Genomic DNA, 15,226 nt, shown 5'->3' on the forward strand with positions numbered 1-15,226 from the left:
TGAAAAATATATTGGGTCACGTGATCAATTACTGTAATTAGCATGAAATGACCCCCCCCCCCCCCCCCCCAAAAAAAATGATTTCCAAAATAATTAGATCAAAAAATTTAAAACGAGACTTAATAAATTATTTTTCATTGAATGTTATTCCCCATAAGCAGAGAAACAGCTCTTTTTATATTTATATATTTTATTCTTTATTTTATTGATTTTGATAATATTTATACATGTTTTATTTACGTTTGTCTCATTGCTCTTTCTTATTTCATTTGCATACGTTGTTGAATTTTTAAATGTCTTAAATCTGTTAATCATATTTTTGTGTTTATTTTCTTTTTTGTGTGTTTTTTTTTTTTTTTTTTTGGGGGGGGGGGGGGGGGGGGTTATTGGTCGGGGAAGGGGGCAATCCTTCCACTTTCAAAATGGGGATGGAGGAGGCAAAACATATTTTTTTGTTTGACTTTGTTTGTTTGCACGTATGCATGCTTTTTTCTTTAATTTTGGGCCTTCAATATATAGATGGTTTGAAACTTTATATTCAGGGGCATCAAGTTGTGTTATAAATAATGGACACATGTCTAAGTTTTTTTCATTTAGAAAGAGGTTGCAGGCAACTCTTTCTTACTATTTATTTATAATTGGTGTTGAATTACTATCTTTGAAATTAAAAGGTAATCCTGATATAAGGGGAATTACTGTCAACGATAATGAATCACTTTAAGCCAGTATGCAGATGACACATTCCTTATGTCAGATGGAAGGGAAATATCGTTGAGGGGAACACTTTCATGTTTTGAATCTTTTTATAAAATTTCAGGTTTGAAAATAAATGCTTCAAAGACAAAAGCACTATGGGTTGGAAGTAAAAAATATTCAGATCTTATTTTATGTCCTGACTTAACACTTCATTGGTCACATTCAAATTTTAAACTTTTGGGGATTGATTTTTCTTTAGATATGAGCTGTATCACAGAAATTAGTTTTGCTAAGAAGATTAAAGAGGTCTCTGCAATTCTGAAGAGCTGGCATTATCGTAAACTCACGTTATTGGGGAAAATTACAGTAATTAAATCACTTGCTATTTCCAAATTGGTCCACTTAATGACTGCATTGCCAAGCCTATCACATCCCAGGTTAATAGAGCTTACTTCTTTATTTTATGATTTCATATGGAATGGAAAACCAGACAGAATTAAGCGTAACACACTTACTGGTGCCATTTCACAAGGTGGACTTAATATGGTACGTCTTCATTCCTTTAATATTTATTTGAAAATTAGTCAAACCCTAGTGCTTGCTGGCAGCAGTTGTTACTGGCAGACCTTATTCAGTATGGCGGTGAAAGGATTTTACATCTTCAGAAAGAAAAGCTGATTGAGATTTCTAAAAGGTGTAAAAATTCTTTCTGGAAGGATGTTTAACTATGCTTTTTTATTGCAAAACCTAATACTGAGATTTCTGTCAGTGACATTTTATCCTTAGATATTTTGAACTTTTCTTCTTTGGATGATTTTCCGTATTACATTCAATGAAAAAAGGGAGGTGTGCATTCAGTAAGTGACCTTATTCATCATGAAAATATCAATTTTTATAAATTTGAGCAATTTCAAGAAAAAGTACAAATAACAATTTTATCAAATATTATGATATGATTTAAAAAATCCCTAACACTATGAAAAAATGCCTTAAAGAGAACTGTCTAAATCATGATACTTTCTTAAAGAAAACCATGTGAAATGTGAAAGCCAAATATGTATACAAAAACTTAGTAAATGTTGTTATTCAGCTACCAACAATCAAATTTTTGAAATGGGAAGAAATGTTGTTTATTGATACAACAGAATGGTCAAAATATTTCATAACAAAAAAGTCATGTAGAGATGCTTTTTTAAGAACCTTTCAATACAAATTTTTGCATAGAATTATAGCAACTAATACCTTTTTAAAAAAAAATTCAATTAAATGTTACCAAGTTATGTACTTTTTGTAAACTTGGAGAAGAAACCATTGAACACTTTTTCTTGAATGCCCAATAACTCTTCAATTGTGGCAGTCTTATTCAAATATTGTGAAACTTTTTTTGTAAACTTTGTTCTCAACAAAGAGAATGTGCTTCTTGGTTGCAAACATGAAAGTTTGTTATTGAATCTGCTAGTCATAATTACAAAGAATTATATGTATAAATGTAAATTATATGAAACAAAACAAAATATGGTTGAGTTAAAGAATAGAATAAAGAAATACCAATTTCTTGAATATCATATTGCAAAGAAAAATAATAAAGTCCAAGTTTGTGGAAAATTTTGGTCTCCTTTACATGTAATATTTAACTAAATATTGTTTCATATTATCTATTTTTTAGTTAAGTGAAAAGAAATAAGTTATATACTATGAGCAAATGTATGTTTGTCTTTAAAATAATTGTATTAAAAAGTAAGTCATGATACATATTGTAGCAAAACAGATGAGTGAAAAGTATTAGTGTTGTATGAGAGAGAGAGAGAGAGAGAGAGAGAGAGAGATCAAATAAAATTTATATGTAACCTTAAATACTCTTATTGTAAAAATCAATTAGTCAGAGATATATGTTGTATACTGCATTATTTTCTATATTTAACCCCTTGATACCCTTGTCAGGTGGTCGAGTATGGGAATATGTAAAATCCTGACTATTGAAAAACAAATAAGAGATTAAAAAAAAGTTTTTTCTTGGTGTGGAGGGGTATATATAAATGTAGTGGCGTAGGAGCCGAAAAGGGGGACCATAACTGTATTACACACTTGCAAAGGTGAGATGCAAAACTATAAGACCACCCCCATTCCCCTCCTTTGGCAATTTATTTTGTTATCAAAATATGAAGTGGCTACGAAGGACATTAACTTATTTCGAGACTATTAGACAATTATGACAGAAAATATAGATAAAAGGTCTTTTTTTTTTGCTTGTCACTTTAAAAAATCACCCCCCCCCCCCTCTAAACTTTTCAATCTACTCCTTCTTCACTGATATGTATCAAAGGAATAAGTAATAAATAACTTAACTCGCACACAGCTGATAGAATTGAGAAGAGCTAGTGTTAACGCAAAATCCCTAATTTATTAAAGATTAAATATCTCCAAACATCGTGGTACATAAATCGGTATGCAAATTTTGTGTGTTCATAGAAATAATAAAGATGTGGTATGAGTGCCAATGAGACAACACTCCATCCAAGTCAAAATATGTAAAAAGTTAACAATTAAAGTTCAAAGTACGGCCTTCAACACGGAGTCTTGGCTCACACCGAACAACAAGCTTAGGGCCCCAAAAATGACTAGTGTAAAACAATTCAAACAGGAAAACCAATGGTCTAATCTATATGCGAAACGAGAAACACTGATGAACCACATCAACAAACGACAACCACTGAACAACAGGTTCCTGACTTAGGACAGGTGCAAACAAATTCAGCGGTTTTAAACGTTTGAATAGGCGTCAACCTTCACCCTAGCCTGAAACAGTCCTGTAACATTACAACATAGAAAGACACACTATAAAATATCAATTGAAATGGCTTAACTCGATCAAAAAGACATATTAACAAAAACAAGTAAACATAAATCTTTTTTTATTATGCAATAGTCTTAATGCAAAATGTATTACTTTCTAATTAAAAACGTCGTACAAGTCAGATACAAAACAAAAGTAACAAAATAAACGTGATGGTAACAACCAGGCGTATAGTTTTTCTGCACTTGTAGTCAGGTCAAGGTCCTCGGCTTTCGCCTATGACTTGACCTGACTACTCGTGCAGAAAAACTATACGGCAACGGTTGTTTCCAGCCTTTTTTTTTTTTTTTTTTTTGTTACCTTTGTTCTGTATCTAATCCTTAAACTACCTTTTAGTAACTCCGAATACTCTTAGATCGATAATTTGAATCCTTAGTCTTTTGCTAGTTGTTTTTTGTGGTTAGTGCCAATTAGATTAGTCAAGCCCTTTCCAACTGATTTATACATATTGTTTTTTATGTTTAGCCTTATATAATATGTGCCTGTCCCAAGCCAGGAACCTGTAATTCAGTGGTTGAAGCTTGTCGCTGTCAGTCATAGTTATATGTTTTTCGTGTATTGTTTTCTCATAAATAAGTCGTTTGTTTTCTCATTTTGTATTATTTAGCATTTTGTCATGTCGGGGCCTTTTATAGTTTATCAAATTGAATGGGTTTTTGGTCTCTGTAGGATAGTTGCCTTACTATAAATCATACCACATCTCGCTATTTTATTTGATACCATATTTCAATCTACAACGCATTACTATGTCAAGCACAATACTGTAGCTTTACTTTCTGTTACAATTTCTATACACTACTATTTCCCTGGTCTACATGCTACCATAGTGTCATGACAATATCTCATATGCAAATAGGCTTATTTTTATTTCTAGTCCTTTATTCTGTAATTGTTTACAAATTTTATCAAGCATATCTCATTCTGTTCAATGTCAATTTGTATCCAAAAAAACTATCATTTGTTCATAGTTAATTTATGCAATTTTCCACACTATTTCATTGGTTGTTATTAAATTCGATACGTTTTTGTTCTGAAGATGATACGAAAAGAAAGGAGGTAAAGGATTTAATTGAATCATACTGTGGCCAATATTGAAAAATGAGAAAAGTGTCCATTGACTTTGGTGCTACCCTGAAACCGCCGAGTATAAGAGTTTCACAGTTAACAAACATTGGTCTGAAACTAAAAAAAAAACATAAAATTTATTACAATTAACGATCTATTACAATTAACGAACATTCAAAGAGACCGCTCCAAAAGGACGAGGAAAACTACTTTCCCTTTGTCTGTTCGTCCGTCCATCCAGAACACATTTCTGTCGCATTTTTCCCACCAACTGCAAACCATATGTTCGTTGGTAATGTGCGCAACTATCGCATGCAGTATTTACAATAGTTACAGTTTTCATGTAAGATAAAAGTAAATAACCAATCCGTTATTGCGTAATGCCTTATCACTTGTCTAGTTATCAACGTATATTTAGGAGTAAAACGACGGGTGTAACAGGTGGAGCAGGATCTGCTAACCCTCCAGAACTTATGAACCAGATGTTGATCAGTCTTAAGTTTTCTATGCAGTGTTTTGTAGACTGATGTTTGTCTTTTTGTCGTTTATCCTTTTTGCCATGGTGTTGTCAGTATTATTTCGACTTATGAGTTTTGAATTACGTTTTAGATTTTTGAGCTCTTTTTTTACAAGAGCAATTAAGATTTTCATATAAAATTATACAAAGAGCAAATTTTCCGTTATACAATGAAAATTTTTTACAAATAAAATCTGCTACCAAAGGCAATTTTTCTGCTTGACCATATCTGTTCTGCCTCTTAAACTGTCATCAAGAGTAAATAGAATTGGAAAATTAAGGGAATCCTTGTAAAATTAAGAAGATGTGGTCTGATTGCTAGTGAGACAACTCTCCACCAGAGACCGTATGGCGTAGAAGTTAGAACTATTGGTCACCGTGTGGCCTTCAACAATGAGTTTTATTCGTTGACATATTGATTAATATACAGTTTATTTGAAAATATTTATTTGAGAATCCTCATAATATTCTTGAATATAACCTAAAAGTCTTCCTTCAAGCTGTTTTGACATACTGATCTAGTGGTTCGACTTATATTAAAGATATGACGATTTCTCAAATGCTTCATTGTCCTTCCCATTAGCAGCTTGTTTTTGTTTACTGTTCTCCATAGTATCACTCAAAACTCTCTCTTTTGTATCAGGAATACAAGCAACACAAAGTGCAGACAAAAGCATCAAACCACCACACAGGAAATACATTACACCAGTCGTATGTTGACTCTGGTGAAAATAAACCTTATTTATATTACATGGTAACAAATTGATTAATTTACTGATAAGATATTTTAATCAAGCGCAAGGTTTACAAAAATTTTTTTTTTTCAATTGTGCGCATTTTGTTGTCGTGTGTTTTCCTTTCTCTTTTCAATTGTTTGGGGGTTTGGGAAATATCCGTAATGTTTCACTATTATAGGGTAGAAGATCAGTTAAGAAAGAGTTTAACAGATGTTTCTCCCTAGCATCCTGTCCTATGCATGAATACATATTAAAAATACTAAACATAATATTATTGCTCCATTCGGTTTTCTAGATTACACCTTATAGTTTAAGAAACGAGTTGCTATCAAGCTATGAACTACGGAAATTGAAACTGTTAGAAAACTCATTTTTTTCTGGTTCCGTTATAAACCTTAAATAGATAACGGCCTGTTCCTGTCGAGATTTTTTGTACTACAACCTGTCAATATACCACAAAAAAATCAATCAACCTATTAGTAGCATCTTTTTACTTGCTTTCCTGATATTTACAAAATATACTGATTCTTCAGGTATTTGTCTTCGCCCTCTTGAATTGCGATAACCTTGATATGTGTGTACCTACCACAAAGACTATCTGAGGAGCAACCATTGCACCAATACGTGCGACTGTATTCTGTATACCATATCCTATATTTCTGTCGATATATTAATAAAACATGATTATCTAGAGAAAAAAAAATTATGAATTTTATTAGTCCACTGAAAGATATATTGATTTTGCCTATTTGCGCAAATATAACAAAGTCGGAGCGGTAATGTTTCACTATTATTGCTCCATTCGGTTTTCTAGATTACACCTTATAGTTTAAAAAATGAGTTGCTATCAAGCTATGAACTGTGGAAATTGAAATTGTTAAAAAACACATTTTCGTCTGGTTCCGTTATAAACCTTAAATAGATAAAATTAGGGTCAATGTACTGTGTAACAGATCATCGGGTTTTCTGAATATACATAGATAGAATAAAATATTTGGCCGAACGTCTCAATGTAGGAATTTTGTATGAGCCGTACGAGTCAGAAAGGTTCATATACTTCAGTCGAGTACCAAATCTAATAAATCGTTATCACGATAGACGCTTACCGTGGTATCTACATATCAAACCTTATTTTGTCGTAGTACATGTAAACACAACTAATTTCAATTTAATTATTTTATAACCAAATGTTTTACAACATCGAGATATTGTGGTGCATGTGGTTGGTGTGATCTGTTGACTGTCCGATATTTATTTTTTTGTATTAAGAAGTAAACAATTGAAAAAAATATTGATTACTAGGTCTAATATCACGGCTTTCATTCGATATATCGAGGAAAATTATCGTGCAAGAATAAGTGACGGTGGTCAAGTATTGCGATAGGATCGTGAAGTAAATCTTAACGAGAATAAACATACAAGGTCAATAGATAATCTAATTTATTGAATTATAAGAACAAATTTTGAAAAAAAAATAAAATTGTCTGTCAAAATGGTTCAACATTATAACGAGTATCTGAAACACTCAGACTTTAAAAGATCCCCGTTTTAACAAAATCACAGAAGGCAGATTGCATTTCAACAATTCAATGACAAAAAAGTGTAAACAAACATGATTTTTTTCATTATATGAACTACTAAACCACTATTCTCGAGCTCTGAACAATGCCAATCTGTATTAGTATTTCAAATAGCTTTTAAAATCAGTCTGTAGAAGCTTAATCAGAAATTGTAGCAAAATTGGAATATTTATATAAACTTGATAGTTATGAGCGTGAAAGACCAGGAGTCCCTTTTTTTGTGATCGTGAAAAAGGATCGCGAAAGATTCGTGGTGGCTTATTTGTCATTGCAAAAGTCCTTGAAAGCGTTCAAATAAGTCTGTAGTTATATGAAAATTTATCATTGTAATTACAACAGCAAAAGACTGGACTTTGATGACTTTTTCCGATTCACTTTTGCTTGGGAATTAAAATGTTGGGCTATGATGATTCCATGCCATTTGGTCTGGGTTTTAAATAATTTTTTAAACATCGGCTCGTCCATGTTGCCCTACGACAGTTATTATACATCGGGTCGTCCGTCAACATTTTTTGTCATATTAGAAGTCAAGATTTCCTCATCTGATATCAATCATAAGTGTGAACAGTTTTCAAATCAATAAAAGGAAGATCCTTCCCGATTTTTTTGTTACAAAAAAAGGGGGAGGATTTGGTAAATACTCATTCTTTTTGTTTTGTAAACTCACAATTTTCGAGAAATTTCTTTTTTAGCTAGGATTTCAATGGAAGATGATAATTAGGTATAATATGAAATTCCAAATTGATTCCATTTTAAAAATAAAAAAAATATTTGCTAGGATTTAAAAAAAACCATATTTATGTATAATATGGATTTCCAAAATCATTCCCAGTGAGATATTTTCACAGATTTTGAAGTTGAATTGTATTTATTGCATTCACGATCTGATACCAAATCTTGTACGATCCGATCGCAACGCTTGACCACCGTTACTTATTCTATCACGATTATTTTTCTAGGTAAACCGAATGACAGCCGTGTAATATATGTGAATAATGTCATTTAGAGTCAATTTATTATTATAATGTGCATATCAACTTATGTAATGTAGGACACTAGTCCAATGTTTAGTACATGTGACCTAGAAAATGCGAAACAATTTCAACAAGTTTATAATGTAACATAGAAACCAAGGTATGAAATACACTTATTGACTGGTCATGAGGGTAAACCGTATGTTGTCCTTGAGATAACAAATATTGCTCCAGGTGAATCCGAGGGCAATAGCTGGTATCTTAGAAACATCAAATTTGCTTGTATGCTTATAACCAGTCGCTAAGTGTTTTTTTTTACCGAACAATAAAATTAAGAATAAAAACTGGCAAAAAAATGTAGCACATTTACACATGCGCGTTATTTATGCGAAGGCATATTTTGTCCCTATATTAGTTGTAAATATTTGATTTACAGTAATCAAAAGCAGGTATGCTGCGTCAAAATGTTCATGCATTTAATCGACAGTAACAAAAATATTACCGTACACCAAAACGTTCACAGATGAGGAAGACGCCAATACACTCTTACCATACATTTGTTATGTTTAAGTTCCATAAAAATGGCATTTTTCATGTAGATTTTTCTTATTTTAACATTGCTTCTGCTATGTAGTTTATTCATTGAATAACACATTTTGATGATGACGACGACAAACAGCTTCATGTATTAGTTCAGGTTTTCGAGATTTTTGTATTTTACCTTATCATGTGAATAAGTCCAGGCAACACGAATTCAATGACGTCATTAATGCAATATGAAAAAGAAATTGAAAATATGATGTCTAGGTAAAAGGTCAAGGTAACAAACCAGTTGCAGGACTAGCCGGCATATTTCACTCCTGGTCAGGACCAGTATAACACAATTACATGTCCGTTTGGGAACCGAATTTAATGCTTATAACATTTAACTTATTACTTCTTTTTTAATCTTTTTACTAAACATTTACGTATAACAATTTTGAACACATTCATTTACCTAACAACTGTTGGAAACGATTCTGTAGTAAGGAGCATAAGACATGCCCAGCCTGCTCCAACGCCTAGCTTAGATGCCAAAGCAAAACCATTTATTAAACCAAACTTATATCGTGTAGCTAAAAAAAGTATAAAAAAGACTCATCATCGATACAAAGAAGCGTTTCGTCTACAAATGACTCATCGGTGACGCTCGAATCAAAAAGGTTAAAAAAATGCCAAATAAAGTACGAATTTGAATAGTATTGAGGACCCAGAATTATGATGTATTATAATATATTCTTGTTAATTAAAATTCAGCATTTTTAAAAAAAAAATTTGTTTATATTTTTCTGAAAAGGTACGTAATATATTTAAACAGAGGTCCACATGTATATGCAAAGTAAATGCTTATAACATATTCAGTATGTGAAATAAAGATTAATAAGTGTTTCTCTACTTAAATACAGCAGTTAGTTCAAAATGATATTATCCAGGCTAGCCAAAGAAGGATCCGAAGGAAAATTATGCATTCTTAGTAAATTATATATTGCAGAAAAAACATATTTTGACAAGCTTCTTAGTGTAAATCTCAAATGGAAATGAAATTAAATGACAGCATGTTTACACTTACCAATAATTTGTACGACACCTACGGTGGTACCAGTAGCAGCAACAAATAGAAAGAACATAAACGTTGTCCGCTTACGTCCAATACTAATAAAGACGATAAAATACAAGAAAATATTGCATTTTGACGTACATTTTAAATATTAAATATCATGTGCAAATGCATGGTGCTAAGAGTTGATGATATTTGCTCAAAGTTTAGTGCAAGACTAAAAATCAGATTAAAAGCTGACTACATATTCCATTTCTCGCATATATAAAACTTATTTTAAAGGCGATTCATTCCAAATTCAATAAAAATGTTGTAATTTGTAGTAAAAATTGATGACTAAAATCACTTTTCTGTGTATTTGAATGTTTTTTTTATGATTCACTGAGGACTGCAATGAAGGAGCAAAGGTAAAACCGCTCTTTTTTATATAGAAAGAACCGGTCAAGAATAAATTTAATTTCTCCTGCAACATCCCCATTTTTTTTAGAAAATGTCTCAGCGTACAAAACAAGGACCAATATACAACATATAGCTGGTTAAGAATCGAAGACGGATTATGAAAATTATTTTTATCAATATTTGTTAAAAATTTACATACTGAAATAAAATCAAATATATATATTTATAGAGTGAAGCTGTTGAATTATAAGTTAAAACTACTTATTAGTAAACCTAAACTTACCAGTGATTAAAAAACCAAGCTAATAATAAGGACGGTACTTCTACGATACTGAGTAAAAACATATTCAGATACAAACTGCCGGACAGCTGCTGGACACCGAACGAGATAGCATAATATGTATAACCACATGAAATCCTTAAAAAGATCAATGATTCAAAAACTTTTCTAACATATATTTGATTTATTATATTTCACGATTGTAACAAAGTGTTTTATTTGTAACATTATAATATTTTAAGGATGTCTCCTCTTGTTTTTGAATTTTTGTCAGATTTTCGGAATCCTCTAGTTTTAGCCATGTATTGCCATTAAAAAAATTTGCCTGCTAACCCCTACTTTTATTTTCATAATTTTATTACATATAGTTTAAAAAGCCATATTTGAAAATCTTTTAAAATCCTTGTTATTTTTTTATAGTTTTTGAAACAAAAAAGCAGCCAATGATAAAAGTATGAAAAATCTAGAGAGAATCATTTCCTTCCAAATTTTCAATGGCATATATCTAGAAAACAAGCACACGGACCCTTCATTTTTTTCTACTTTTTTAGTTCCTTTATTTATATACTATCATTTTAGAACAGTCTTTTAAAAAGCTTGTTATTTTGAAACAAAGTAGCGGACATCCTTAAACTAACCAAAAGATGTTTTGCTGTACGTTTATTCTATTTTATACAGCTACTGTTTATTTGCGCAGTCAACTTACATCGAGCGTATATTAAGGATGTACTTAGGTGAGGTTTAGGAATTTGTGTCAGATGCCATTTCTGAATATTAGTGATCAATTCGGTTAGAATATTATTTATAGAGATCTTGATACTTTGGTTGATTGTCGTTCGGGTTCTGTCTCGTTGACATTAACGACAACTATTATTCCATTAGTGAAAAGAGAAATGAAATTTTGTCATGTTTATTTTTTAGACATTTTCCTCTTACCATCCTACACCCAGCAGAATACTTTTCTTTAGTAAATCTGGATTCTTCAATACATCAAAATATGTGTATTTGATATTGTCATTAGGTAAAGATTTCACAAGCATCTTCAGTCTGGAGGTGTCCGGAAATGGATTTCCGTTAAATTTTGCAATCTTTCTGATAACATCTTCTGCTTTCTCCACTTGGTTGTTAGCGACCAACCATCGGAAACTTTCTGGTATCAACCTATAAACAAACATTTACTATTTACATCTTTTATAACACTATTCTGATATTGGTTTCCTATCCTCGTATGATCGGGTGAAGTAAAACCCAAATATCCGTTTAATTAGACGTTATCAAAACACCAGAATTGTCATGTATATACTTGGAATTATGTATTTAAATTGTATAATGTACACTATAATTGATTAGGACATTCTTTGTGTGCCTGTCCCAATTCAGGAGCCTGTAATGTAGTGGTTGATTTCTGTCCTATTTGTTTTTCGTAAAATTAAACCTTTATTTTTCTCGTTTGAATCGTTCCGCATTTTTTTTTATGTCGGGGCCTTTTATAGCTGACTATACGGTATTGGTTTTTTTCCCTCATTGCCGTACGGTGACCTATAATTGTTCATATCCAAGTCGAACTCTGGTTGATAGTTCAGACCACATCTCCTTATTTTTATAGGTATAAAATAAAACGGAGATATTATATAATAAATTGAGGAATTTTAAAATCATACGTTACCACCATGTAAACAGCAGAGGAAATGTAACAGCAGCTGTAGCTATGTGTAAATAAAACCAGTCATGTAGAAGATACGATATTCCTCCGTAACCAGCTGCAAATGTTGACCATACGGGCACAGCCAAAAGCATAGGTCTATATTTCCCAGAAACAAATTCCACCTTGTATGTTAGATGGACGGTTAAATATATACCACAGCCACATCCAATGAAAAATCGTAGAACTGCAAACATTTGCCAATTTACTGAAAAAGCTGCGATGAGATTTGAAACAAGTAAAACCAGCAGTGACAAAAAGTATGTAGGTTTTCTGCCAAATCTATCACCAAACTGTCCTGCTGCCAGACTACCTATAAGTAAACCTCCCATCTGAATCGTTGTTATAGTTTGAGTAATATAATCCCGATCACAAACAAGATTAAACTGAAAATAGAGCAACGAAATTAATGTCTTCAATAGTTTGCAAGGGGCTGTGATGATCTCAAACATCGATCTATTATCAACATTTAAATAAAAAAAAAAAACTCCCCCAGCATTTGTCTATTACGGCTGGCTATATTATCGAAGCTCATAACTGACAAACAGTGAGATTGCGTTGGAGTACAATTCCATTATGGCTTGTATATCCAGAATAAATTTTACTGAAATTAGCAAATTTTTATGAGAAAACGCTTTCCATTGTAAGAACTTTTCATTGAAACTATATTATTTACAAGTTTTTTTTATCTTATGATTAAAACTTTGTTAAAGTACAAATATCTTTCAATTAAAAAAAAATCTTTATTTGTAGACTTTCACTTTTATAAGGGAGAAACATAGATAGTTTTGATAAATAACAAACGAACTTGTTTCATTCATTTTACAATTGTGTTACATAGTAAGAAAGCTAGTAAGATAATACAGTGATTATTTTTTTTTTTATTTTTTTACTATTATCATTTTTTGTAATGTCATTTCTTAATTATTTGATCTGCTAGAATTCTTTCTACTCAAATATTAGGCATAATAGTGCTTAACCGTTGTATATTGCTAATGAGATTTTTTTTTATTCCTTGATATGTCATTAAAGTCGAGTTCAGCTTTTGAAATTTTTTAATCAGTTCCATAATACATACCTCGCTTACAATCGTACTTATTGATGGATCAAACACTTTATGTACACAGCTTAAATCACTATAGTTACTTGGTGGGCTACAGGTCTGTTGTTGTGTACCGTTTATATGCACAATATTTGAACTCTGGTTTCCCCATTCACATGACCAGTTTGGAATTGCTCCTCCAAAAGTCATCATAAGAATACTCCATGATACAGATATTTCTCCAAGACAAAGACTGCCCACCACTAAAAGTTGAAAAATTCCGAAGCCCCCACATTTCTCTAATGTTTCTTCTAGAAAGAAACTTAGTTCTACGGCGGACATAACTTCACTGATTGTTATCGTGATGATAGCTACAAGATAGATAGAAATAGAAGGATAATTTATGAAGGAATCCAATATTTTTTTAACTACTTTTTATAAATGGGCGTTCGTTTTATGCAATTGTCAAATAAAGTAATTAAACATTTTATTATTCAAATCTTTAACAACATGACTGTGCCTTCTTAAAATTTGACCGAACTGGAATGCTTTTACTTGACTCAAAACTGCAATCTTTATAGATGTCAAAAGATTTGATTGTCCAAAAATATATGTATAGGGAACTGAATTCAGATACATATGAGGCCCCCATGGGGGTGTCCAAGTAATCACATAATCACAAATATTTTGCCAATATAATCACAAAATCATTAATTATTATTTTAAACAGGATAATCCAATAATAAATAATATAGTCCTAGATTATCAAATAATCAAATAATCATGAAATATTTGGTCTGGTAATCAAATAACCACTATAAAAACGGCCAAGTAATCACATAATCAAAAACCCCATGAGGAGGCTCACATATGAATTTCTTTTATTCAACAATATCCATACATATCCAACAATGCAATTGAAAGTTATAGAAAAAAAAAACACAAAACATGTAAAATATGCAAAATGTCTTCAACAGTTAATAGCAGTGATAAACAACCATTTGATTTTATGAAAATATTTCAAATTGTTTAGTGTTTTAAACTATACTATATAAACTTTACTATATAAGCTCTTTACTATTTGAACTCCTGTATGTTTGTTGTCAATAAAATGGAATTCTATGCGACCGTCATACAAGCGAGAGGTTTAGCTAGCTATGAAACCAGGTTTAACCACCATTTTCTACATAAGGAAATGCCTGTACCAAGTCAGGAATATGACAGTTGTTTTCCATCGTTAGGTGTGTTTGAGCTTTCGATTTTACCATTTTATACAGGACTTTCCGTTTTGAATTTCCCTTGGAGTTCGGTATTTTTGTTATTTTACTTTTCAACAATTTCCGGAACCCTACAGTTACAGGAAATTGGACCTACCTATTTGATGGTCTAAAATTTGTTAACAGACCAGCATATGTGAAATACGATCAGGATTTGATTCGTCTGTTATTTACAACTCATACCTTTTATTCATTCTTTGCTTAAATTTAAATTTTGTTTTATTTGAAGAGGAATAATGCCAATAAATGAGGGTCTGTATGCGGGGTCCTTTATTTCTGTATTTCAATTTTTTTAGGCCATTTTATCTCTATTCTTTACAATTTTAGCTGATTTTGTTCTATTTTATATAATGTGGCACTGAATTATTCTGTATTCTTTATTTTTTTTATTGGTCCATTTTTCTCTTTTCTTTATATTTTTTGCTCATTATTCTCTTTTCTGTAACCCCCTCAGACCCTCATAAATGCATACCCTTCTAGAGAATGTATTTTTTTTCCAAAATTTC

At 31.5% G+C, this 15,226-nt stretch overlaps 1 protein-coding gene across 1 annotated transcript; it reads right to left on the bottom strand.

The window, feature by feature from the left end:
- Positions 1–5,505: 5,505 nt before the first annotated feature.
- Positions 5,506–13,785, bottom strand: LOC127701058 (solute carrier family 22 member 6-A-like). The gene is made up of 8 exons (XM_052204843.1): positions 13,480–13,785; positions 12,366–12,787; positions 11,636–11,860; positions 10,703–10,837; positions 10,033–10,115; positions 9,421–9,538; positions 6,456–6,528; positions 5,506–5,854 (listed from the first exon to the last, which is right to left on the bottom strand). The coding sequence occupies exons 1-8, from the start codon at positions 13,783–13,785 to the stop codon at positions 5,669–5,671; spliced, it is 1,548 nt and encodes a 515-aa protein (XP_052060803.1). The 3' UTR covers positions 5,506–5,668.
- Between the last annotated feature and the right edge of the window lie 1,441 nt (positions 13,786–15,226).

The sequence above is a fragment of the Mytilus californianus genome, unplaced genomic scaffold (genome assembly GCF_021869535.1).
Source record: "Mytilus californianus isolate M0D057914Y unplaced genomic scaffold, xbMytCali1.0.p SCAF_5, whole genome shotgun sequence".
Lineage (NCBI taxonomy): Eukaryota > Metazoa > Mollusca > Bivalvia > Mytilida > Mytilidae > Mytilus > Mytilus californianus.

Excerpts from the sequence above, each read along its gene's own strand:
- LOC127701058 (XM_052204843.1), bottom strand. The coding sequence starts at position 13,785 with ATGTCCGCCGTAGAACTAAGTTTCTTTCTAGAAGAAACATTAGAGAAA. Across the intron at positions 10,838-11,635 it reads ATTCTGCTGGGTGTAGGATG|GATTTCATGTGGTTATACAT; the intron begins GTAAGAGGAAAA and ends GATCTTTTTAAG. Across the intron at positions 9,539-10,032 it reads AGGTGTCGTACAAATTATTG|CTACACGATATAAGTTTGGT; the intron begins GTAAGTGTAAAC and ends TACTTTTTTTAG.